Source organism: Muntiacus reevesi, chromosome 1 (genome assembly GCF_963930625.1).
Source record: "Muntiacus reevesi chromosome 1, mMunRee1.1, whole genome shotgun sequence".
Classification (NCBI taxonomy): domain Eukaryota; kingdom Metazoa; phylum Chordata; class Mammalia; order Artiodactyla; family Cervidae; genus Muntiacus; species Muntiacus reevesi.
Genome location: NC_089249.1, coordinates 186,294,336 through 186,321,859, shown reverse-complemented (window position 1 = coordinate 186,321,859; position 27,524 = coordinate 186,294,336). Strand labels below are relative to the sequence as shown.

Below are 27,524 nucleotides of genomic sequence, written 5' to 3'. Positions count from 1 at the left end.
TATAATAGGACAAAATTGAAAACAATCCACATGTTTTTCAACTGCAGAAGAAAATGTGGTTCATCATACTATGCAATATTACTTAGCAATAAAATACCAAAGTACTGAATAATGCAATATGAATGAATCATAAATGCATTGTTAGGTGAAAGATGCCAGTTGATAGGGATCACTGTTTGGCAGGAGTTGGGATGAAAATGTTTTGATTATCAAGGGTGGCTGTGGTAGTGGTGGTTACACCACTCTAGACACTTCAAAACTTAGAACTGTACACCAAATGGAGCAGTCTTTACTTTTTATAAATTTGATAAACTTACATACTTGTTTAAGATGAGGCTGAGGGTATTAAGCACATATATTATCAGCATAAATATACTATGAAATGATATACAAAAAGTAAGAGAGTGAAAGTTGCTCAGATGTGTCCAACTGTCTGTGATCCCATGGACTATGCAGTCCAAGGAATTCTCCAGGCCAGAATACTGGAGTGGGTAGCCTTTCCCTTCTCCATCGGATCTTCCCAACCTAGGGATTGAACTCAGGTCTCCCACATTGAAGGCAGATTCTTTACCAGCTGAGCCACAAGGGAAGCCCCATACAAAAAGTAAAGCATTTACCTAAAGATGAGAAAAACTGGGAAAATGAAGTACATGTGGAGAAGCAATGCTTTTCACTGAGCACGTTATTTTCTACATGAGTGAATGTATTATCTGTCAAAAATATTACATTTAAAAAGTTAAGCATCACTCTTCAAAGAGTCTCATCTACTAAACCTTCAGGGGCTCTCTACTGATCTAATGCACTTGGGGCTGAGATACATCTTGAAAATTATTTCCTTGGGAGATGAGACATGACCTTTGAAACCAAGCTTACCTCCACTCCACCACTCATCAGCTAATTGATCTTGAGCAAGTGAGTTAATCATTCCAATCTGAAAGACTGAGGTGAGGATGAAATCAGGGTTTGGACCAAAAGCATCAAGCTCTGTGGAGTCATCCAGTCTTATGTGTTGTATGAAAAGTGTTTAATACACCCACATCTTACATGAATGCGTGTAAGATACTCCTGATATAGAAATAAAATTTCTGCACCAAAGGTTAGGTGATTAAGAGTAACTCAGTAAGTAACTGATAATGATGTCTCGAGTCGTCAAAGTACATAAAGAGATTATTTTTTGCAAAGTGAAGAGAAACTAAATTGTTTTCTATCATAATATCATTTATGAAAATAAAGAATGCATTGAATACTTAACATTTAAAGATTTTAAAGATCTTCAAAATGATGATTGCACATTGTGGAGGGATGTTCACGATTCATCATTTAATGAAAAATCCAGATTAATGATATATTTATTATTTAAAGAAAAATCCATATTAACAAGAAAAAATAAGATAAAATAGCATTTCTTTGTTGAGGTAAAACACACAAAATAAAATTTATTCACTTATAGGGCTTCCCTGATAGCCCAGTTGGTAAAGAATCTGCCTGCAATGCAGGAGACCCTGGTTCAATTCCTAGGTTGGGAAGATCCACTGGAGAAGGGATACACGACCCACCCCAGGATTCTTGGGCTTCCTTTTGATAGTGCAGTTGGTAAAGAATCAGCCTTTATCAACTGAGAATTCCATGGACAGTATAGTCCATGTGGAATCCATTGTGGAGGGATGTTCATGATACATTGTTCAATGAAAAATCTAATTAACAAGAAAAATGTAAGATAAAATAGCATTTTTTTGTTGAGGTAAAAGTCACATAAAATAAAATTTATTCAATTATAGAATTCATAACATTAAAAAGTGTTTGATTTCATGCATCCAGTACACTCACAGTGTTGTGCAACCACCACCTCTCCTCTATCTAGCTCCAAGATATTTCCATCACCTGAAAAGGAGACCTGTACCCATTAGCAGTCACCCTCTGTTTTGTCCTCCAGCTCCTAGATCCATCTCTATGGATTTGCCTATTCTGCACATTTCATATAAATGGAATCATACAATAAGTGACCTTTTGTGTCCAGTTCCTTTCTTTTATCATAATGTTGCCAAAGTTCATTCATATTGAAGCATGCATCACTGCTTCATTCCTGTTTAAAAAAAAAAAAATTTGACCATGCAACATGGTATGTGGGATCTTAGTTCCTTAACCAGGGATTGAACCTGCACCTCTTGTGTTGGAAGTGCAGAGTCTTAACCACTGGCCGGCAGGGAACTCCCTACTTCATTTTTTTTTATGACCCAATAAAACATTTTGTTCTGCTTCACTGACTATGCTAAAACCTTTGACTGTGTGGATCACAACAAACTGTGGAAAATTCTTAAAGAGGTGGGAGTACCAGGTCACCTCACCTGACTCCTGAGAATTCTGTATGTGGGCTAAGAAGCAACAATTAGAACTGGACATGGAATAATGGACTGGTTCAAAATTGGAGAATTTAAAGTTAAAAAGTCAGAGCAGAGTGGCGCAGCGGAAGCGTGCTGGGCCCATAACCCAGAGGTCGATGGATCGAAACCATCCTCTGCTAAAGATTTTGTAAAGTCTTGAGTACGCGTGGCCTCTGAGAAAGTGTATTTCATAGGCTTCTCTGGTGGCTCAGTCAGTAGAGAATCTGCCTGCGACGTGTGAGATTCAGGTTTGATCCCTGGGTCAGGAAGATCCCTTGGAGAAGGGAATCTTCTACCCACTCCAGTAGTCTTGCTAGGAGAATTCCATGGACAGAGGAGCCTTGTTGGCTACAGTTCATGCAGTCGCAAAGAGCTGGGTGCGACTAATACGTTCACTTTAAAATTTGGCAGTATATGTGAGAGAATATGAAGTGATTACTTTGGCATGTTTAGATTGTGGATATGATGCTTATTTCTTACTTTTTCTTTGCTGTGGTTTTTTTCTATGACAAGGTATAATTTGGGGGAAAGGAAAAGCATTAATAAATATTTACTTATTTATCTGCCTGTCTTGGGTCTTGGTCACAGCCTGCAGAATCTGTATTTACAGGATGCAAACTCTTAGTTGTGGCATGTGGAATATAGTTCATGGACCAGATAGTGAACCTGGGCTACCTGCATTGAGAGCACTGAATCTAAGCTATCAGACCACCAGGGCAGTTCCCCCCAATTTTCTGTTTTGTTTTTAAAGAAAAACATTTTAATGAGAACTCTGAAGGCAAAGAAGAACATGTGCAATTTTCAGCATAGAATACATGAAATATTTACTAATTTCGTGATATAGGATTTATTTCTTATTATTCAACCATTAAGTCTTCTGACCCCAGCTTGTAGAACCCCAAAAGGGTCTGATACTAAGACCATCCCAGGACCCCCTGCCACCTCAGTGGGGCTAGTCTTGGAGCAGCTGCTGTCCTAGGTGCTGAAGGAAGTGGCCCCACTCCTGCCCCCTCCACCTTCTCTCACTATTGAGGACTCTCTTCACCTCCGCTTCCTAGAATATCCTGATGAAAATGAAGTCCTGGGTCATGCTTCTCTGAGGGAAAATTTTTCTTTTTGGTTCCTAGCTTCAGGTCTGTTTCACAGCAGAGCAGCCTGTAACTGTGTAACAGATCTAACTATGGAGAATTTGAATTTGCTGAATCTTCTAACAGCAGGTTTCTTCAACAGCAGGTTTCCGTGTGTCTCCAAACTTCAGTGTAACTTTTATGACTTTAAAGCATTTTAAATGTGAGAACGTGATGCAAAAACAAGTGTGGACATGAACGCACATTCAGTAGGGATGCTTACCAGACACTGAGTCAGTCATTTTGCATAAGCTTTTTATAAATCTCCATATCTCAACAAGATGGCTACTATTATGTAATAAAGGCAGTGAGGCTTAGAGAGAGATTTCCCCCAAGCCAGCCAAATAGCTAAAAATGGCAAACGTTTGTAAGGAGGGAGTGGTGGATCCAGGGTCATCTGAACCTGACTGCATCTAGCTCTCTGCTTCACCTTCCTTAAAAAGTCATGTTGTCCTCATGATCCAAGATAGAGCTCCAGTATCATAACAAAATTTGCCCCCATTCCCCCACCCTCCCCCCGCCTCCTCCGCCAGGTTCACAGCCGCACCCATCTGCCTGGATCTGTTCAGGTCCCAAGGATCCCCTGCTGGCTCTCAGTGAGGCTTGGGACAGACGTGGGCTCCTGGATCAGGATCCCGTGCCCCTTGCAGTGGAAGCACAAAGTCTTAACCACTGCACCGCCAGCGAAGTCCCAGATTTATTCCTGGGAATCTGCAGTGAGGTGTCTGTGATTATGGCGGATCTCAGGCCAGAAGGTGGGTGCGTCATTGCTGGCCTGCGCTCAGCGGCTCCACCCGCAGCCAAAGTCCACCCTCCGCGCGCAGGATCAGCTCTGGCTTTCGGCGAGGCTCCTCCTCATCTGGCAGGACGCGGAAGCGCAGTAGCGTGAGCGCCAGGACCACTTTCATCTCGGTCATGGCGAATGTCTGCCCGATGCAGTTCCTGTGGGCGGGAGCGGGGGCTCTGACTGCACCTGGAACCCTCATCTGGGCTCCGCAGCACCCGGCCCACAACTTACACGCACAGTGGTAGAGAGGAAGCTAACCATGTCAGGAACCCCCGCGTGGGCTTGCATATCCCCAGACCCTTGCCCACACTCCAGTCCTGAACTCAGACCAGAACACAGGGGAACCGGCCTCTCGGCACACTGTGGACCCCTCCTTGTGCCCCCCACCGTTCCCTAGGCCCTTGCCATTATGTCTGGGGGAGGGGAGGGAAACACAGCCTTAAATTTCCCGTCTTCCTGACCCCTACAGTTAAGCCTGGAATCTCAGTCCCAGACCCCCGCCCCCACTACTCCATCCACATCCCAAATGCCCAATGTCCTCACCTGGGGCCCGCTGAGAAGGGGATAAAAGCCAGAGGTGACCTCCCCTTGATGTTTTCTGGCTCGAAGCGGAAGGGGTCATAGACCTGGGGTCAAGACAAGACAGGGTTACTGGGTAGTATCTCCCAGAACGTCCATTCTTAGAGAGCAGATGTGTGTATAATGGGAGGGAGGTGATGTCTGATTGGGCGATCAGAATTCTGTAGTGCCCTTGGGTCCGCCAAAGGGAATGGACAGGGATGATGGCGGTATGGCGTCGCGGAGGCATCACCTCAGGGTCTGGCCACACAGATGGGTTGTGGTGGGTCCCGAAAATACTGATGAGGCAGATAACACCTGTGGGAGAGAAGGGACCAGTCAGAATTAGGTTCAACCTGCCTGATGGGCCCCCTTTCTGACCAGGAGCCTCATCCCACAGTCCAATGAGCACCTTTGGGGATGACCCGGCCGTCTGGAAGCATGATGTCCTGGGTACAGCAGCGAGAGATGACGGTGACTGGGGGGTGCAGCCGCAGACTCTCCTTGATGCACATGGTCAGGAAGGGCAACTGGGCCAGGTCGTCCCTAAGGAACCCCCACGACAATTATCCAGGGAGCAAAAATAGACATGCCAGCCTCCAGCACTCCTACTGCCCTATAAGATCCCTACTGTCTATGACATAATCACAGATGGATCAAATAGTGCCAAACCCATTACGTTGTATACATTAAATATGTACAACTTTTTCTTTGTCCATCACAGCTCAATAAGATGGTTTCTAAAAAGAAAGAAAAATCACAGAAGTACCAGACAAAATTTAGCCACATATTTTCCGAAGCTTTTCTAAGCAAAATATCAAAGAACCAACCAAAAAGAAAGTTTACTAATTTGTTTAAAAATGAAATATTCTTTATGGTAAGACAGAAAAATCAAAAAGCAAATGAGAAAGAAATAAAAAGTCAGATTCAATGTTTACTCTTATTTATAACAGCACTAGGGATACTAGTTAATGAACTTAGAAGGGGGAAAAAGAGAGAAATGCCATTTAAAACATGGGGGTAAATGTGTCATTTTTGGCAGATAGTGGTTTTATACTTAGAAAATGAGAGAATTCACTGGAAAAAGTGAAAGTGAGAGTCATGTCCGACTCTTTGTGACCCCATGGACTATACCGTTCATGGAATTTTCCAGGCCAGAATACCGGAGTGGGTAGCCTTTTCCTTCTCCAGCGGATCTTCCCAACCCAGGGATCGAACCCAGGTCTCCCGCGTTGTAAAGGGATTCTTTACCAGCTGAGCCACAAGGTAAGCCCAAGAATACTAGAGTGGGTAGCCTATCCCTTCTCCGGAGAATTGTCCCAACCCGGGAATCAAACTGGGGTCGCCTGCATTGCAGGCAGAATTCTTTACCAACTGAACTATCAGGGAAGCAACTCACTGGAAAACTGGTACAAATATCGAAGATAAGACCCAGTAATGGGACTGAATTCTTTTCCTTTATCCCCTTAATTTTGTGTGGTGATTTAAATTCTTAATAGCTGATATAGTTAGCTAGTTCCAAATCGGAAAACCACAAAACACCACCCCATGTCTCAGTATCACTCCTTTCCCTTCCTCACAGTTTGACTAGTGGTTATTCTTTATGGATCCTTCCAGGAGTACCTTTTTGCATTAATAATTATGCAGTGTTAAAAAAATTAATTATGCAGTGTCATGCTGTATACAATACACATTGCACTATATCATTTTCATGTAACAGGGTGTCAAGCTCTTCTTGTACATCTCTTGGGACTTGTGCCCAAAATAAGGCCTTTCCTACTCTGGAACTATAAAATAATTTCCCCTGGTTTCCTCTAGAGCCTTTAAGACTCCTTTATTTTATTATTTTCTGAAAAGATTATTTATTTGTTTGGTTGCAGCAGGGCTTAGTTGCATCAGATCTTTGTTGTGTCAGGCGGGATCTTTCACTGGGCCCATGGACTCTGTTTAGCTGCATGTGGGCTTAGCTGCTATTGCACACATGGGATCTTAGTTCCCCGACCAGGGATCAAACCTAAATCTCCTGCATTGCAAGGTGAATTCTTAACCACTGGACCACTAGGGATGTCCCAAGGCTCTTTTATTTTTTATTTTAAATCTTTTATTAGTGTATATGTTATTTTCTTATAAGACATAAGACCATGTTGAATTAACCTTTTTCCATGTAGCTCTCCAGTTGTTACAAGAGTTTTTAGTATAAATGATCTTTCTTTGTTCTGTTGGTATGAAACCATATCTAGCACTTACTATGTTCACTGGGCAAGAAATTTATACCAATAAATTATTAGTTTTTCTTTAGAAATAATATAATAGATGAAAGAAAAGATGGTGATGATATAAAATATCTAGAAGACAAGTGAATGTCTATATTCCAAATGAACTTATAAATGTTTCTCAATCCAGATAGACTATATGATTCAGTATAGGAACAAGAGGTACCTAAGGGTTTGTTTAGCAAAAGCTGCCTAAGATTTCTATGCTAAAATTTTAGACTCTATTAAAAGCCTAAGGATTATGTGAATATCTAAAAATGGATATCCATTCCATACTCTGGAATAGCATGTTAATATTATTAAGTAATCTGTTTTCCACAAGCCTATCACATCAAACCCCAGCCTGGTCCATGCACTCTGGGAGTGTCCTAACCTGGGACTATTCTTCCACCAGGGTGGGAGATCCTGGAAGGCAAAGACTGGGGCTGGTCCTTCCTGAGTCTCCAGGACACACAATGAGGTGGGGAGAATTGGAGATGGCATAGAACTGGGGAGAGGGAGGCAGTTTTGCAGTGTTTCCTAAATGGGTAATAGATGGAAGAAGATGCAGATATTCTTGGAAAGGAGTTGAATGACTTTAGTCCACAGGTGTTCCTTTTAAATCCTGGACTAAATGATATGAGGAATTAGGATATGAGGAAATAGAATGAAGATTTTTGAAAACATGTGACTTCAGAGAGAAAAGTAAAGAAGTGGAGGGAAAGTTCATTTACTGAATAGGTGCTCACTGGTATCACCTGCCTTCACAAATTGTTGCTAGTTAATGCAGGACTTCCTATCCTCCAAACCTGCAAACTTTTCCCAGACCTTGTCTCTGGGATCTTCTCACATTCCCACTAAGAAATAAGGACAGAATCCACAAGAACATTTTCACTCTTCCCAAACCAGGAAGCAGGGGCTCAGAAAAAGGCCACGAAGACTTGCACTCACCATTCAATCTCTTTAGACTCACGGTCCTTCAGGAGCTCTTGCACCTCCTGCCGGCAGCGCTCCTGATATTCTGGGTGTTTTGCAAGGTTGTACAGGACCCAGGAGAGGCCACTGGCTGTGGTGTCATGGCCTGAGGAGCATCCAGAGAGGCTTGGGTCTCTGGCCTACTTCAGCACTAAAATGTGGACAGCACCCTCACCTTAGCCCATGGGGGGATGGGGAGGGATGGCGTGATCCAGGGTCCACTTGCCAAGTTCCTGGGTTGGGGGAGAGACCACCCCCCTGTGTAGTTCCACACTGGGACCCTCACCTTCAAACATGAAGGTGTCAGCTTCAGCTCGGATGTCTTCATCTGATAATCCCTTCCCATCTTCATCCTGGAGAGAAAGCAAGATTCCCAGATTCACACAAGTTCTGAGGGCCACTGAGCCTAAACTGAGACAATCTCTGAAGCTCCATCATCCATCTAGAAACCCAAGGTCAACCTGAAGTCCTAGACCTCCTTTGCTCAGTACCGCCAGATGTCCCACCCACAGACCTCCTCCTTGAACTCTTTGCCTGCTATGGCATTCATGGTAAAAGGAATCAATGATTCATAGATATTTTCATATTCCTACACGATGTAACCTGGGTTACAGGATGACTGATGACAAGTTTACCTTAGAAGTAGAGATTAAAACCCATTCTTAATGCCTCCTGGAGATAAGGAATGGGTTGTACACCTGTAGAACATGCAAACTTTGCCTTCTCAGTGAAGAGGTTCTGTTTAAGTTCCAAAACAACCTCTTCTCATCTCTGCTGTATTCTTGTCTATTCTTCTCTCCTCTCCACTATTTTCCCTTCCCTTCCACTCCCCTCCCTTCCCTTCCCTCCTCTCTCTTTCTCCTTCTCCCTTCCCTCCTCGAACACAGGGAAAAAGGAGAAGTCCTGTGTATGTTCCAAATTTCAAAAACTGGAGGTAAAACCACTACAACATTGTAAAGTAATTAGCCTCCAATTAAAATAAATAAACTGGGGGGGGAGGGCAGTCCTAAGATGGTGGATGAATAGGACAGGGAAACCACTTTCTCCCCCACAAATTCAAGAAAAGATCATCTGAATGCTGAGAAAATTCTAAAACACAGCTTTTGAATGCTGGTGGAGGACACCAGGCACCAGGAAAGGCAGCCCATTTGCTTTGAAAGGAGGTAGGACAAAATATAAAAGACAAAAAGAGAGACAAAAGAGTTAGGGATGGAGACCCATACCAGGGTGGGAGTCATGAAGGAGGAGAAGTTTCTAAACACTAGGAAACCCTCTCACTGGCAGGCCTGTGGGGAGTTTTGGAATCTCAGAGGGCAACATACCAGGAGGAAAAAAAAGCAACCCACAGAATAAACGCCTAATCACAATTCCCAGCAGAGAAGTAGCCCAAATGCTTGTGTCCACCAGTAGCGAGGAGGGCTGAACAGAGAGGCACGGGTTGCATGCTTAGGGTAAGGACGGGGCCTGAATGCCCTGAGGGCAATCTGAGGGAGCTAACGTGAGAAAGCAAACCAAACTATGGGTTAACCAGAGAGAGAGAGAGAGAAAAAAAAAAAGAGAGACAGAGAGAGAGAGAAAGAGAAATTTCCTGCAAAAAGCTCTAACCTAAGGCACAGTCTGGTCCACTCACAGAACAAAGGATTGAGCGAATACCAGAGGAGAGCTAGCTGGTTGCACACCTGCCCCTTCCCCCACCAGAGGCAGAGAGGCAGGCGGGCGACAGCCAGAGCCAGAAGGCAAGGGGCAATCTCGGCTCAAGAGATGCATCCTCCACCAAATTGTGAGCAGGCTCCCAGTTGCTAACCAAGTCTTCCTGGGATCCTGGATGGTGGACATTCGCCAGGAGGGTCACTGCCTGAGATCAACTCCGCAGAAGAGACACACGGCACACCTGAGACAGGGCTCTCACTGAGCACACAGGAAACTGAGCAGCTAAGATTGGGGAGGTGATGAGACGCTCTGCACATCTGGGACAGTGCGCTCACCAAGCACCTGGTTGCCTGAGCTTCTCGGACATGGAAACGGCACAAAAGGCTGGCCCAACCAAGTCTGTGCCTTGGTGGAGTACCCAAGAACCTGAACCTGAGCAGCTTAGACTTGGGAAGTGCATGCAACCCAGGGCCTGCTTTGGACAATTCTGCTGCAGAGCAACCTGGAGCCCGAGCAGTGTAGACTGGGAAAGCACACACGCCGTGAGCGGGGGCAAACCCAGTGTGACCCAGACACAGCGAGCACTCCCCACACACGCCAGTGATATTTGTTTCCAGTGTTCGTCCCTCCCCACAGAGCGACTGAACAAGTGAGCCTACATAAGTGACCACCTTCACCCCCCCTTGTGTCAGGGCGGAAATTAGACACTGAAGAGACTTGCAAACAGAGGAAGCCAAAATAAACAAAGAGGGAGACACGCTGGAAGTGACAGGTGCAACAGAGTAAAACCCTGTAGTTAGCATTGAGTAAGCATTGGAAGGGGCCTATGGACCTTGAGAAGAAGTATAAGCTGGAACAAGGAACTATCTGAAACTGAAATGACCCCACAATGCCCTCAACAGCTCCAGAGAAATTCCTAGATATTTTTCACTATTATCATTTTTTAATTTTTAAGTTTTTTATTACTCCTTTAATTTTCATTTTTATAACCTACTGTTACCTTGCAAAAAAAGACCCTATTTTTAAAGCAAATTTCATATATATATTTTACAATTTTTGTGATTTTTTAATGTTGTATTTTTGAGAGTCTAACTTCTACACTAGATTTTTAATCTTTGCTTTTTGGTATTTGTTAACAATTTTGTACCTTTAAGAGTCTAATCTTCAGTACCCATTTTAACTTAGGAGTGTGATTACTGGCTTGATTGCTCTCTTCCCTTTTGACTCTCCTTTCTCTCCCCCAGGTCACCTCTATCTCCTCTGTCCCCCTTCTCTTCTCTACCTGAATCTGTGAATCTCTGTGGGTGTTCTGGGCCATGGAGAACACTTAGGGAACTGATTACTGGCTAAATCTGTCTCTTTCCTTTTGACTCCCCCTCTTCTCCTCCTGGTCACCACTATATCCTTCTTCCCTCTTCTCTTCTCTATGTAACTGTGAACTTCTCTGAGAGTGCCAGACTGTGGAGAACACATAGGGAATTGACTACTGGCTATATTGCTCTCTCCCCTTTTTAGTCCCCCTCTTCTCCTCCTGGTCACCTCTATCTCCCTTCTCCCTCTTCTCCATGTAACTCTGTGAACCTCTCTGGTGTCCCTCACTGTGGAGAATCTTTTAACCATTAACCTAGATGTTTTATCATTGGTGCTGTTTGGATGGAGAAGTCTTGAGGCTACTGAAGGAATAAGACTGAAAATCAGAGGCAGGAGGCATAAATCCAAAACTTGAGAACACTGGAAAACTCCTGACTCCAGGGAACATTAATTGACAAGAGCGCATCCAAAAGTCTCCATACCTACACTGAAACCAAACTCCACCCAAGAGCCAACAAGTTTCAGGGCAAGACACACCAAGCTAATTCTCTAGCAACGCAGGAACAGAACCCTGAGCATTAAAGTACAGGCTGCCCAAAGTCACATCAAACCCACAGACATCTCAAAACTCACTACTGGACACTTCACTGCACTCCCGAGAGAAGAGATCCAGCTCCACCCACCAGAACACCGACGCAAGCTCCCCTAAGCAGGAAACCTTGACAAGGCACTCGTTCAACCCCACCCACGGGGAGGAACCTCCACAATAAAGAGGATCCACAAACTGCCAGCATACACAAAGGGCACCCCAAACACAGCAATCTAAACAAGATGAAAGGGCAGAGGAATATTCAGCAGGTTAAGGAACATGATAAATGCCCACCAAACCAAACAAAAGAGGAGGAGATAGGGAGTCTACCTGAAAAAACAATTCAGAATAATGACAGTAAAAATGATCCAAAATCTTGAAAACAAAATGGAGTTAATAGATCAATAGTTTGGAGACAAGGATTGAGAAGATGCAAGAAAAGTTTAAAAAGGACCTAGAAGAAATAAAAGAGTCAATCATATAGGGTTATTGTTACCATCTTTCTAAATTCCATATATATGCGTTAGTATACTGTATTGGTCTTTATCTCTCTGGCTTACTTCACTCTGTATAATGGGCTCTAGTTTCATCCATCTCGTTAGAACTGATTCAAATGAATTCTTTTTAATGGCTGAGTAATATTCCACTACAATATTGTAAAGTAATTAGCCTCCAACTAATAAAAATAAATGAAAAGAAAAGAGTCAATCAATCATGAATAATGTAATAACTGAGATCAAAAGCACTCTGGAGGGAAGCAGCAGTAGAATAACTGAGGGAGAAGATAGGAGAAGTGAAGTGGAAGATAGAATGGTGGAAATAAATGAAGCAGAGAGGAAAACAGAAAAAAGAATTTAAGGAAATGAGGACAACCTCAGAGACCTCTGGGACAATGTTAAATGTCCCAACATTCGAATCACAGGAGTCCCAGAAAACAAGACAAAAAGAAAGGCCATGAGAAAATACCTAAGGAGATAATAGTTGAAAACTTCCCTAAAATGGGGAAGGAAACAGTCACCCAAATCCAAGAAACACAGAGGGTCCCAAACAGGATAAACCCAAGTCAAAACACCCCAAGACACATATTAATCAAATTAACAAAGATCAAACACAAAGAACAAATATTAAAAGCAGCAAGGGAAAAGCAGCAAATAACACACAAGGGAATTCCCATAAGGATAACAACTGATCTTTCAATAGAAACTCTTCAGGCCAGAAGGGAATGGCAGGACATACTTAAAGTCATGAAAGAGAAAAACCTACAACCCAGCAAGGATTTCATTCAAATATGAAGGAGAAACCAAAAGTTTTACAGACATGCAAAAGCTGAGAGAATTCAGCACCACCAAACCAGCTCTTCAACAAAAGCTAAAGGATCCTCTCTAGACAGGAAACACAGAAAAGGTATACAAACTGGAACCCAAAACAACAAAGTTAATGGCAAAGGGATCATACTTATCAATAATTACCTTAAATGTAAATGGGTTGAATGCCCCAACCAAAAGACAAAGACTGACTGAATGGATACGAAAACAAGACCCCTATATATGCTGTCTACAAGAGACCCACCTCAAAACAAGGGACACATAGAGACTGGAAATGAAGGGCTGGAAAAAGATATTTCACACAAATGGAGACCAAAAGAAAGCAGGAGTAGCAATACTAATATTAAATAAAATAGACTTTGAAATCAAGGCCATGAAAAGAGACAAAGAAGGCACTACAAAGTGATCAAAGGATCAATTCAAGAAGAATATATAATAATTATAAATATGTATGCACCCAACATAGAAGCACCACAATATGTAAGGCAAATGTTAACGAGTATGAAAGGGGAAATTAACAATAACACAATAATAGTGGAAGATTTTAATAGCCCATTCACACCTATGGATAGATCAACTAAACAGAAAATTAGCAAGGAAACACAAACTTTAATGATACAATGGGCCAGTTAGTCCTAATTGGTATCTATAGGACATTTCACCCCAAAACAATGAATTTCACCTTTTTTTCAAGTGCACACGAAACCTTCTCCAGGACAGATCACATATTGGGCCATAAATCTAGCCTTGGAAAATTCAAAAAAACTGAAATCATTTCAAGCATCTTTTCTGATCACAATGTGTTAAGATTAAATGTCAACTACAGGAAAAAAACTATTAAAAATACAAAAATATGGAGGTGAAAAAACACGCTTCTGAATAACCAACAAATCACAGAAGAAATAAAAAAAGAAATCAAAATATGCATAGAAATGAATGAAAATGAAAACACGACAACCCAAAACCTATGTGATTCAGTAAAAGCAGTGCTAAGCGGAAAGTTCACAGTAATACAAACTTACCTCAAGAAACAAGAGAAAGTAAAATAAACAACCTAACTCTACACCTAAAGCAACTAGAAAAAGAAGAAAGGATAAGGAAGCTGTGGTACATATACACCATGGAATATTACTCAGCCGTTAAAAAGAATTCATTTGAATCAGTTCTAATGAGATGGATGAAACTGGAGCCCATTATACAGAGTGAGGTGAGCCAGAAAGATAAAGAACATTACAGTATACTAACACATATATATGGAATTTAGAAAGATGGTAACGATGGCCCTATATGCAGGGCAGAAGAAGAGACGCAGAATACAGAACAGACTTTTGAACTCTGTGGGAGAAGGGGAGGGTGGGATGTTTCGAAAGAACAGCTTGTATATTATCTGTGGTGAAACAGACCACCAGCCCAGGTGGGAGGCATGAGTCAAGTGCTCAGGGCTGGTGGGCTGGGAAGATCCAGAGGAATCGGGTGGAGAGGGAGGTGGGATGGGGGACCGGGATGGGGAATTCGTGTAACTCTATGGCTGATTCATATCAATGTATGACAAAACCCACTGAAAAATAAAAAATAAAAAAAATAAAAAAAAATAAAATAAAATTAAAAAAAAGAAAAAAAAAAAAGAAGAAATGAAGAACCCCAAGGTTAGTAGAAGGAAAGAAGTCATAAAAATTTGGGCAGAAATAAATGAAAAAGAAACAAAGGAGACTATAGCAAAAAACAACAAAACTAAAAGGTGGTTCTGGGAAAACTGATCAACCCCTTGTAAAAGAGTGAAACTAGAATACTTTCTAACATCACACACAAAAACAAACTCAAAATGGATTAAAGTTCTAAACGTAAGACCAGAAACTATAAAACTCCTAGAGAAAACATAGGCAAAACACTCTCTGACATAAATCACAGCAGGATCCTCTATGACCCACCTCCCAGAGTAATGAAAATAAAAGCAAAAAAAACCAAAAACCAAAAAACAAATGGGGCCTAATTAAACTTAAAAGCTTTTGCACACCGAAGGAAACTATAAACAAGGTGAAAAGACAGCTTTCAGAATGAGAGAAAATAATAGCAAATGAAGCAACTGACAAAGAATTAATTTCAAAAATATACAAGCAGATTCTGCAGCTCAATTCCAGAAAAATAAATGGCCTAATCAAAAAAACAGACCAAAGAACTAAACAGACAATTCTCCAAAGAAGACATACAGATGGCTAACAAACACATGAAAAGATGCTCAACATCACTCATTATTAGAGAAATGCAAATCAAAAACCACAATGAGATACCATCTCAAGCCGGTCAGAATGGCTGCTATCAAAATGTCTACAAACAATAAATGCTGGAGAGGGTGTGGAGAAAAGGGGACCCTCTTAGTCTGTTGGTGGGAATGCAAACTAGTACAACCTCTATAGAGAACAGTGTGGAGATTCCTTAAAAAACTGGAAATAGAACTGCCATATGACCCAGCAACCCCACTTCTGGGCATACACACCAAGGAAACCAGAACTGAAAGAGACACGTATACCGCAATGTTCATCGCAGCACTGTTTATAATAGCCAGGACATGGAAGCAACCTAGATGTCCATCAGCAGACGAATGGCTAAGAAAGCTGTGGTACATATACACAATGGACTATTTACTCAGCCATTAAAAAGAATACATTTGAATAAATTCTAATGAGGTGGATGAAACTGAACCCTATTATACAGAGTGAAGCAAGCCAGAAAGAAAAACACCAATACAGTATACTAATGCATATATATGGAATTTAGAAAGATGGTAATGATGACCCTATATTCGAGACAGCAAAAGAGACACAGATGTATTGAACAGTCTTTGGACTCTGTGGGAGAAGGCGAGGGTGGCATGTTTTGAGAGAATAGCATTGAAACATGTAAATTATCATATGTGAAACAGATCACCAGTCCAGGTTCAATGCATGAGACAGGGTGCTCAGGGCTGGTGCACTGGGATGACTCTGAGGGATGGGATGGGGAGGGAGGTGAGAGGGGGGTTCAGGATGGGGAACACATGTACACCCATAGTGGATTCATGTCAATGTGTGGCAAAACCCACTATAGTATTGTAAAGTAATTAGCCTCCAATCAAAATGAATAAATTAATTAAAAAATAAAAAATAAATTAAAAAAATGGAAGGTATTTGTTCTGTAATGTTAAGCATGGCTACAGTGGAAGATAAAGGGATCGTGGAGCTCTCAGAGGAACTTGGGGAACAGAGACACCATTCTACTCTGGCTACTGTTACTGCCATAAGTAATAAATGGATTCTTATGATCCAGTGTTCTGTATGTATACATGGATATACACAGTCTATTTCTGTAGTAGACTAACTCACTAATTTGGAAGTAGAGTAAAATCTCAGGCCTTTACAGTTTCAGTCCCCTGCAGGCTGCACCCCACGTGTGTGTGTGTTAGTCACTCAGTCCTGTCCGACTCTTTGCAAACCCATGGACTGAACCCCATCAGGCTCTTCTGTCCATGGAATTCTCTAGGCAAGACTACTGGAGTGGGTTGCCACTTCCTACTCCAGGGCATCTTCCTGACCTGGGGATTGAACTTGGGCCTCCTGCACTGGAGGTGGATTCTTTACTGTGTGAGCCACAAGGCAAGCTCTGTGCATTCCCATGGTCATCTCTAAAACTTGCCCCTGACCCAGCCCTTCCTTCAACAAGAATCTCACATGGCTGCCCAGCACCCTCTGCATCCAGTTCAAGCTCTTTGATTAAATCAAGTTCCCAAGGTCTATACCGCTTCTTGAATTCAGATCCCAGAGGAGCCCACCTTGGTCAGCAGGAGGACATCAATAAAGTCCAAAGTCTTGGTCTTCTCCTTTTCCTTGAGGAAGTCCTCAATATCCTCCTTGGGGAGGGTGCGGCGCCGCTCCTGGATGACGGCATCTGTGAAGTCGTGCACCAGGCGGCAGGCCCTGCGGAAGCGCCGCCCATCTGGGGTGAGGTAATACAGGAAGTCCATGTGCAGGAAGAGCTGCTGATACCGTTTTGCCACAAGCGCGCTGAGCTCCAAGATGGCCGCAATATAGTCACTGGGCTTCCTACAGGGTGAGAGCGTGAAAATGCAACAATGTCTGAAATAACCTTTGAACGGAACCCTCTTCTCCTCAAACACCTTCCATGGCTCTCTGGAAAGCTCAGGAGAAACTTCATATCCTCTTTGGTTTCAGAATGTCCTTAAGATATGAAGATGCCCATGCCTCCACCCTTATTTTCAAGATGTCTCCTCACTATTGCACATACCTTGCTCTTCCTAGCCTCCTGGCCTTTATCAAACAGTTCTACCTACCTAAAAGGATGGCTTCTTCTCTTTCCGCTTCTTGTTCCTCAATGTCCAGATCTGACACACCTCCTCCAAGAAGACCTTTCTGATTGTCCTGGTCAACCCTTCCTTACCCATCTACTCCCATGGGTCTGTGGCTCATGATCCCCAGGCCCTTTCGTGAGACTCACTCTTGGCAATTGCTGTCATAACTGAAGACGCATTTCTGCAGACTGTCCAGGGTCATGAGGCTGATGTGTTCAAACATGTCCAGATGGGTATGGCCCTCTTTGATCAGACGCTGCCACTTGGCCTGGACAGAGAAGGGGACACAGCAGAGGCTGAGAACTGCCTCCTTGGTGCCTTTTCCTAACCCCAGATACTGGGATGCACTCCCTGGACTCTTTCTCTTGGTCCCAGGCACCCACCCCCGGGGAGGACCAGGCTCACGGAGGAGTGAAACTGTTATTATTAGGACATGAAGTCTCCATGACCGGGAGTCCAAAGATCTGGGTTCTGTAATCCTGACTCTACCTCCCAACTCTGTGTGCTTGAGTGTGAGCTTGGTTACTCAGTCGTGTCCGACTCTGTGTCTGAACTTTGGACTGTGCCCCCCCCCCCCCCACCTCCTCCGTCCCCACAACAGGCTCCTCTGTCCTTGGGATTTTTCAGGCAGGAATAGTATAGTGGGTTGCCGTTTTCTCATCTAGGGGATGTTCCCAACCCAGGGATCCAACCCACATCTCCTGAGTCTCCAGCATTGTAAGCAGATTCTTTACCTGTTGAGCTCATGCTTTGTGCACTGTTGGTCAACTTTTCATAAAGTAAGTGCTAACAAATGTTAGGTTTCATCATTTTCATTGTTATAAGTTGATTCGGAAAATGATCCCTATGTTGATAGAGATAGTCCTCCATGGGCCCTGAGTACTCCTGCACTTTTTTTTTTTTTTTTTTGGTTTTGCCAAAAAATTGTAAGACCCCTATGTTCTTTACCTGGGCCATTTCTCAGAGCTGTGTTTGTAGCAAACAACCTTGAGAAGTGAGGTAATGTGTCCCCCTGGAAAATATCAAGCTTGCTTCTAACTGCTATAAATGTCACAGAGTTCCTAAACCTAATATTCCCTCCCCTGTGATATATGAATAGACATACATAGAAGCCCACCTGTGTTATTTGCATGAAATTTGGTGACTTGGATGAAGGATGCAAACCCAGAAGAAGCATGTGTTGTTTGCTGGGCTAACCTTTGTCTATGACCCAGGAGTCTCACGTATTCTGGCAGAATCCAGGAAACAGTCACAAGCTCCCTTGTCAGCTTGCAAGTATGAAAAAAAATCGCAGGCACTTCACAAAAACCTGTGCTCCAGTTCTTTGCTTTCCTATGTGTATATCAAAGCCCTCCCTTTGCAATGTAACTTTTCAGTAACTCTACTTGGAGGTGGAGCCTCTTTCACCATACTTTGATTCTGAGCTGGCCTTGGACTTGCTTTGGTCAACAGACTGTGGTGAAAATGATGAGGTGATCACTCCAAACCTAGACCCCAAGGGGGCACTGCAGCTTTCTCCCAGTCTTTTCATACCCTGCCTCTACCATGTGAACCGGCCTGAGATGCCTTTTGAAGGGAGAGAATCACATGAAAGCAAGTCTATTTACCCTTCCCGAGGTCATGCTAGATCAGCTTGTAGCCACCCAAGCTTCAAACCTCTGAGAGAACTGACCCCAGACCAGCAATGCTTACTATCTGTATGGTCAGGCCACCCAAGACAGCTGTCCTCTTGTTCTCTGTACATCCCAGGCTTGACCAGTCCCTGCTTCACCTACACCTTATTCACATTTCCTCTTACTCATGGAGTCTTATCAGTAAATGCTGACATACTAGCTCTCAGCCACAGATACACATGATGGGATATCACTCCAGGACCTTGCTTCAGACACATAAGATCCCCTTATCCATTAAACCACTGATGTACATCTGTGTTATTGACTCCAGCTCTTTCTTCAGTCTTGAGTCTTGCAGTGCTTGCAGGGTGCAGTCCAACACGACCAGACCCACAGCTGACCACTGGCACGTGAGTGGCCCCATCCACATCCAGAGAAACCAGTCAACTGACTCATAGTCTCGCTGTACGTACTAAACCCTTATAGTTTTCAAGTGATTCATTACTCAGAAATAACTACTGCCTGATATTCATTATTATCATCAAATATGTCTTAAGATTCTAAGGCTTCTGTGAAGGTAAAACAGAAGTTAACACCTTCTGAGCATCTACTATGTGCCAGGGACATGGCTCCATTATGATATCTTGAAAGTGAAAGTGTTAGTCATTCAGTCACGTACGACTCTTTGTGACCCCATGGACTGTAGCCTGACAGGCTCCCCCGTCCATGGAATTCTCCAGGCAAGAACACTGGAGAATGGCAACACTGGGTTGCCATTTCCTTCTCCAAGGGATCTTCCTGACGCAGGGATTGAACCTGGGTCTCCTGCATTGCAGGCAGATTCTTTGCCATCTGAGCTACCAGGGAAGCTCAGCTTGCAGGATATCTTGACCACCCTGCAAAGCAGGGATCATATTACACTCTTTATATGGCCAAGGACACTGAGGATGAGAAAGGAAGAATGATGGACTCGAGCCAATCAGAAGAGGGAGAAATCCAGACAAGACGTCTCTGAGTCCCTGTTGTCCCCCAGACTCCAGATGGGACCATGGGTTCAAGAGACTCACATGCATGATGTCTGTGCTCTTGGTGAAAATCTTCATATAGGGCTTCAGGATGTTGAAGTGGAAGGCGGGCGTCAGCATGCGACGGTGCCTGCTCCACTTGTCACCAGCACTCAGCAGGAGCCCATCCCCTAGCAGAGACAGCCACGGGGATTGAGCAAAGAAAGACCTTCCCCTGGGTCCCCAGGGTCATCCCCAACCCCCTTCACAAACAGTTACTCACCCAGCCAGGGCTTCAGAAAGTCGTAGAAGATCACATCCTTGGGTGCAGCGGCAGCTGACATGAATGAGGACCATCAGGGACCAAGGAGAGGGGGAGGGGAGGATCTTTTGGTGGGGAGTGAAGGCTCCCAGCCAGGAGTCTGCATTCCCTCTCCAAGCCCAACATAGCAGAACGGGACCAAGAGTGCAGGAAGCTGGGAGGGGAGAGGAGACCAGACCAGGCCACAGCACAGAACAGAGCAAAGGCAGAGCCCATAGACACAACTCACGGTGCTTAGACACACCCCAGCCTGAGACATGACTGGACATTGCATCTTCTGACCTTACAAAACACCTTTATGGGGACCTAGGACACCACACCTGCCCCAGCACTGGCCCCTCCTGAGACATCTGACATGGTCCTATGTCTTAACAAGTCCTAACAGGCCACACCATGAATGGCACAACATGACATGATGCATAATGCTTTGCCATGGGCCTGAAGACCATTTGACATGACCTCGGTGTGCCCCAGGTGGATCCCAGACAGGACCTGAATACACTGATGACACGGGCCTCAACCAGGCAGAACTCAAACAGAGCCTAAGACCTGCATCAGGCAAGACTCACATAAGTATGTCACTCTGGGCATTTCGCATAGTGACCCTGGAGTCCCAGACCTCAGACAAACACCCATAAGTGACCAGCAGGAGAGCCAGGCAATCTCTAACAGCATCTCAGACAAGAACCAGAGAGGCTCCAAGATGCCTCACATGTCCTTGGCCACAGATGAGCTCTAGACATGACTGAGAACATCTCTGAGCTCAGATTTAAACATATACCAGGTATCACTAGGTATAACACACACCAACTGTAGCCAGAATCCATGTAGAAATGTAAATCTGATCAGATGTGGCCATTCAGCAGACATTGCACAGGCATGACTGGAGATCATGCAGCTGGGATTCTGCAGTGGGAGACAGTGGCATCTTTGCTATGCCCCCTTCTGCCTGCATCCTGGTCACTTGTACAACTAGAGGCAACACAGAGATCATGGCGATGGGCAAGCTATGGCCAGGGAGGTGTCTACCTGGAGCAAAAAGCACAGGCTTGATGCAGGTGGGGTGGAAGATGCGGATGATTGGGTACCAGGGCCCCATCCACCAGCAGCATGCATCCCCATAGGTGCCGGCCAGGCCCTGTGTGTACAGGAGACCTTCCTCTGAGCTCTGAATCTGGAGAGGAACAAATAGAACCCAATTCACACTCTTCTAGGCCGCCAGAGGGAGAGATCCAGAGCTGGGACAATGATCATTTCCAGCAACTGCTCCTCTGTCCTCAGCCTCCTGTCACCTCTCTCCCCTTATCCTCCATACGTGATAATTGGGGTCCCTTGAGTATAAGGATAGGAAGGGTCTTTCCCTGTTTGGATCCCAAACACCGTGTTTCCCTGACTTCTCTTCCATCCCCATATTCCTGATAAGGAGACTGAGGCTCTGAACGATGGAGTCTGTTGCCCACGTTCTCTCAGACAATAAGTGCCCACATCTGTCTGAACCCAGGGTCTGTGTTCTTAACCATCAAATCACTCTGAGCCTCAAGGCAACAGCTTAGAGGACCCTTAAACAACCTCCAAGACTGGATACTCAGAGTTTCAGGGACACAGGAATGGGTCCTATGACACAGGCTAGGGAAATCAAAGGAAATCCTATGTCTTTTCCTGAAAATGTTTTCAATGAGCTCACTTTTCCATGGGGATTGAGCTTGTCAGATTCAGTGTTACCAAGATTATAGGGAAGCCACCACAGAGGAACAGAGAACTAAACAATGAAAACAGATTTCTTATGATATTATATAGACATGGATAGATCTGGGTCTGAAGATACCCCTCCTTGGACTTCACAGTCACTTGATTCCTTTTCTTTCTATAGATCATACAGGGTGGCATTTCCACCACTAACAGCTGAAGGAGACTTCAGCAGCCAGAGAGAGCTGGGGCCCTTCTCATGTTCACTCTGCATTCTTGGGTCTGAACCCAGGTCTCTGTTACACGCTGCCTGTTCCCCTGCTTGCCTGGTCATCTGTCTGCAGATGGGAGGGGCAGGGGACAAGGGAAGAGAGCCAGGGTGGGGTGGAGTCTCCTCAGGGAGATTCTTGGCATCTGAAGAAGGAGGGCACTGATCTAGAAGTGGACCAGCTCCAAGACAGGGGGAAAGAAAGTGACCCACCAGAGAGGTGGATGTCATGTGAACAGCAACTCAGATGTACATCAGCCATAAGCCGTCATTGCTCAGCACCTGGGGACATGTGGGGACTGAGGACAGGTCTGGCAGGGGACCCGGGATGTTATGGATGCCCACGCATCACTCCATACTCTGTTTTTAAAAATTTCTGCTCATCATTCTGGACCCAGTTCCAACTCCTCCTCCAGGAAGCCTTCCAGCATCCCTCAGAAGAGAACCTTGCTTCTTTTCTGGGTTTGCAGAGCTCATTTCCCTCTGGCCAATTCTTGACCACACCAGGTCACAGATCTATTTCTCTGCCTCAATCTGAATCTTCAAGTCCTGTCTTTTACCCAGGACACCAGGGTGGGGTGTAAATGGCAGTGAGAGCAAGGAGGAGGTTGTGAGATTGGGATGATCAATGCATGAAGGAAAGAGGAAGATGGCAAGAGAGGAGGGGAGGGAGTTGGGGTCCTGTACAGGCCACATGGAAGCTTGGCAGGGAAGGGCTGGAAGCCCTGAGGTGTGTCATGGCACCCACCACCACAAGCTCTGCCTGGATACCTGAGGCACTGGCGAAAGTCCGGATGCAGTCAGGGTGGCAGAAAACGACCAGGGGGATGATGGGGCCCATCCACATCAAGTAACCCTGGGGGTAGTTGGTCACCAGCTGAGTTACTTTGCTCAAGCCCTGCTCCGTGGGTGGGACCTGTGAGCAAGGTAAGGGCCATCACTCTGCAGAAGGAGAGTCCACTGCAGTGGACAGAGTGTGGGATCCTGCACAGGTGGAGGGAATCTCTGCTTCCTCCTTCCCTCTGGGGAAGGAAGGGACCTGGAGGCTCTCTAAGTCCTTAGGGTGTATCCCAGGGCACAGGGAGAAGACAGGCTCTCTGCCCGCAGGGAGGCAGATCTTGGCTTGAGAAGACGCATTTTTCTTGTCCTGGGAGTGGTCCCACTGCAAGGGCAATCTGAGATGGAGGTCCTCAGCGGGCAGCTTTGTGGGTAGCAGGGTGACTGGGCTTTGGTCCAACCCCGTCCCATGTTTTTCCTGCTCCACCTGGCTTCTGATTTCTTGCATGGCAAGGGTTCTGCAGACCTCTGACCTTATAGCCCTGGCCATCCCCCAGGGACAGACATGAACTCTGCCTGCTAACCCAAGGGGGAACATGATCTATAACCTTTGCTGCTCAGGCTCCATGCAGAGTGCATCCTGTCTGTTTCTCTGTGAGTTATGGGCATGCCCTTCAATTGTGCCATTTTCAAAAGAAGAAACGGATGCCATATCCCCTCAAAGGGGAAGAAGTGTGGGTTGCCTCCTAGTGAAGCACCCTCTCCCTCACGATGCTCCATTCAAACCTGACAAATATCCCGAGGTACTCTAGGCAGGTGACATAGATCATTTTCACCTTTGTGACTTGCTCCCCTCTCCCAAGGCCCCAAGGTGAGGATTCAAAGCCCAGAGAGGATGAAACTGGAGCCCATTATACAGAGAGAAGCCAGAAAGATAAAGATCATTACAGCATACTAACACATATATATGGAATTTAGAAAGATGGTAATGATAACCCTTTATGCAAAACAGAAAAAGAGACACAGATGTACAGAACAGAATTTTGGACTCTGTGGGAGAAGGCGAGGGTGGGATGTTTCGAGAGAACAGCATCAAAACATGTATATTATCAAGGGTGAAATGGATCACCAGCCCGGATTGGATGCATGAGACAAGTGCTCGGGCCTGGTGCACTGGGAAGACCCAGAGGGATGCGGTGGGGAGGGAGGTGGGAGGGGGGATCGGGATGGGGAACACATGTAAATCCATGGCTGATTCATGTCAGTGTATGACAAAAACCACTACAATATTGTAAAGTAATTAGTCTCCAACTAATAAATATAAATGGAAAAAAAAAAAAAACACCATAAAAAAACAACAACAAAGCCCAGAGAGGGGGCATGGCTCAGTTGAAGTCACACAGAAGAGTGACTGAACGGCCAAGCCCTTGGAGGCAGGGAAGGCCGAACTGGAGAACTTTGTAACATTCCTGCTGCCTCCAGGGCTCGTTGAGACCATCTGAAGATCTGGAACCTCAGCAAATCTTCATGGTGAGCTTTGGACACCCTCCGCTGTCAAAGTTGCCTTAATGAATAGTAATTGCAATCAGTCCTCCCCCAAGTTGTAGTTCTCATCCCAGGCATGAAAGGAAAAGTTGTCTGCGAGATAGGGGGAGCTGAATATAATCCCTCTGACCTTGACTGAGGGAGATGATGGCAAGTTGATCACCTCGGTCATCAAGCATTTGTTTTGAGTGCTTACATCGCTCCAGTCCTGGACTGGGCACCGTAGTGTCTGCTCCCCCAAACCATCATCAAATTGGGAGGTGGTTACTAAGTGATTGGACGATTACCCGTTTCATTAATCCTGAGTGGGGTCAAGTCATAAGTCACAGTCTGGGGCACAAGTTAGGCAGATGTGGAGGTGGGGTAGGTCTAAGAAGGTTTCTGAAAGAGGAAGTGAGTAGCTGACTTTATTTAGATTGGGCAACGGGCCTATTGGAACATCTTTGGGGGAGGGATGAGAGTTAAATTAGAGGAAGGAGTCCTGGACAGGGGAGGGGGTTGGCAGCTGTGCTCCTGTAGGTGGGAATGGGGAGGTGGTAGTTATTTCCATTAGGAAAGCTGTGGCTCAGAGCAAGACACACGGATATGGGTCATGTGTAGAGCAGACGCTGGACGGTGAATCTTATCAGGTGCATAATGTGTGGGAGTCAGGCAGGGAATGGACCCCAAAGCAGGCTAGGACTGGAAGGACAGGATGTGGGGAAGGTCTCGATGGCAGAGTAGAGGGATTAATGAGTGAAGGAAGAGGGGGTTCCTTGGCCTCCCTGTCTTCTCTGCTGTCCTAGACCCCAGCCCAAACCTGAGCCCTATTCCTGACCCCTCAGGAAGTCCATCTACCCTGATTTCCCAGACCCAACCTGCTGCCCACACTCACCAGACCCAGGTGACCAAAGAACCAGTTACGTTTTGGGGGCTGTGGGAAACATCGGAGGCGGCGAGAGTTGTTGTAGGAGGTGAAGGTCCAGGCCAGGACACGGGCCAGGAGCCAGGAGGCCCCGACCAGCAGCAGCAGCAGCCACGGGGAGGCTGCCACCAGCCCGAGTCCCAGTGAGGACAGGCTCAGCTCCAGCATTCTGTGATCAGATGGGATGAAGGGTGAGTCCTGAGGATGAAGGAAGAGGCAGTGATGGTGAGCTGTGAGGCAGAGACAGATAGAGAGAGAGGAGCAAGGGAGTGAGGGGCAGGGATGGGGAGTGCTGGGGACGGGCAAGAAGGGCTCAGAGACAGGCAGACAGGCGCTGGGAGAGGGGAGGGAGAAACAGAAATTCAGAGGAAGAGGGAGAGACAGAGACAGACAGACAGACAGACACACACACACGTATCCACTCATCTCCCGGGTCATCTCATTCCCTGGAGCCACCCTGCCTTGGGCATCTGCCTTCCTCACCTCGGGCCAGGACTCCCAGCCTCTTACCTTCTGTGTGGGCTGGCCTGTCCCACACAACTTCTTCTGCCCTCCTCCTGGGATGGCTGGGTCTAACCCCAGATCTAGAGGAAGCTGCCAGGGGCTGGGCTAAGCCAACCAATCCCCACAGCTTCCTTACTTCCTCCCCACCTGGCAGCTGTCTGGATAAAGGGTGGGGGGAGGGGGAGCACAGTGTTACGGAGAGCTGCCTGTGAATCAGTTCAGGATTCACTCCCCCACCCCCCGTGGACACTGGCTCCTCTGGACTCAGTACCTCCCACGTGAGCAGGTTGTGGTGCAGACAAAGGTGATTCTGGGCCTCCAGTTTCACAGCAACCTCTGCACTTCCAAGGCCAGTGTGTGGCAGGCAAAAGCACACACAGGAGGGCAGGGCAAAGATCTCTGCAACTCCTCTCCACTCATGGGCCAGGAAGCCTTCACGCCCCATTTCCAGGCCTGGAATCAGGAAGCTCAGAACCCTTAAAATTCTGGCTTTTGGGGCGCACACAGCCTGGCAGGAGTTCAGATTGTGTCTCCAAGCAGCCCAGGGTCTGGGGTGAGACGTGACTGTTGCAGAACAGAAATAGAGAAACCTGCCTGACTGGGGATTACCTGCATCAGACTCAGAAGATAAAGGGCCCATTTGGAAGAGGGCTCCGGGAGGCTGTGAGGGGCCTAGAGAGAGCAGGGTCCATACAGGGGAGGGCAGAGCTGGGAGTGTTCTGCCCTGCCCTTGCTCTGATTGTGGGCTATGCGTACCCTCTGTGTGGGCTCAGTCTCCCCATCTGGGAAATGGGATGCTGGATAAGACCCTGAGAGGAGGAGTGAGAAGGGTTCTACAGGAAGATGGTAAGGATCAAGAGCCCTGAAAAAGAGGGAATGGAGGAAAAAGGCTAGCTACTACTACACGTGCTAGTGTATGTTGTGGAGCCCTATGCCAAGGCCACAGGACAAAAAGCTCTGCAAATGACCAAGTCCCTAGCAACCATTGCCATGAACCTCTGGACTGGTTTCCCGACACCACGTTAGGCAAAATACCCACTATAACAACCCACTCCAGCATTCTCGCCTGGGAAATCCATGGACAAGAGAAACCTGGTGGGCTACAGTCCATGGGGTTACAAAGAGTCAGACACAACTGAATGCACGTGTAGCATCCTAACCAATCACCTAATGCCACCACTGCAGTAGGAATTTTCTCTGTTTTGAGGTTGTGACAATTGGCTACTAGCCTGTGAAAGGGTTCGGCTCTCCCTTGAGCCTGCCCACTGTTCTAAAAGCATCTCCTTTCACAGAGTTCAAAAGTCTGTTCTGTACTTCTGCGTCTCTTCTTCTGCCCTGCATATAGGGCCATCGTTACCATCTTTCTAAATTCCGTATATATGTGTTAGTATACTGTAATGTTCTTTATCTTTCTGGCTTACTTCACTCTGTATAATGGGCTCAAGTTTCATCCATCTCATCCCAGCCCAGGTGGGAGGCATGAGTCAAGTGCTCGGGCCTGGTGGGCTGGGAAGACCCAGAGGAATTGGGTGGAGAGGGAGGTGGGATGGGGGACCGGGATGGGGAATACGTATAACTCTATGGCTGATTCATATCAAGGTATG

At 45.7% G+C, this 27,524-nt stretch overlaps 1 protein-coding gene and 1 non-coding gene across 4 annotated transcripts; one reads left to right on the top strand and one right to left on the bottom strand.

The window, feature by feature from the left end:
* LOC136155616 (cytochrome P450 4F3) lies at positions 1-26,254 on the bottom strand. 3 transcript variants are annotated; one of them, XM_065917541.1, is made up of 14 exons: positions 26,192-26,254; positions 25,927-26,078; positions 25,387-25,614; positions 22,962-23,106; positions 20,198-20,251; positions 19,978-20,105; positions 17,444-17,565; positions 16,761-17,031; positions 8,367-8,433; positions 8,057-8,186; positions 5,266-5,399; positions 5,107-5,171; positions 4,839-4,921; positions 1-4,450 (listed from the first exon to the last, which is right to left on the bottom strand). In XM_065917541.1, the coding sequence occupies exons 3-14, from the start codon at positions 25,582-25,584 to the stop codon at positions 4,273-4,275; spliced, it is 1,575 nt and encodes a 524-aa protein (XP_065773613.1). In that variant the 5' UTR covers positions 25,585-25,614; positions 25,927-26,078; positions 26,192-26,254; the 3' UTR covers positions 1-4,272. The 3 variants fall into 3 exon arrangements, with proteins under 3 accessions (XP_065773613.1, XP_065773612.1, XP_065773614.1); XM_065917540.1 differs by lacking the exon at positions 22,962-23,106 and adding an exon at positions 21,266-21,410 and having other exon boundaries at positions 2-4,450; positions 26,192-26,250; XM_065917542.1 differs by lacking the exons at positions 22,962-23,106; positions 25,927-26,078; positions 26,192-26,254 and adding exons at positions 21,266-21,410; positions 25,829-25,920 and having other exon boundaries at positions 2-4,450.
* TRNAM-CAU (transfer RNA methionine (anticodon CAU)) lies at positions 2,450-2,521 on the top strand. Its single transcript has one exon. It is a non-coding gene; the product is annotated as a tRNA-Met (tRNA).
* Positions 26,255-27,524: the final 1,270 nt, after the last annotated feature.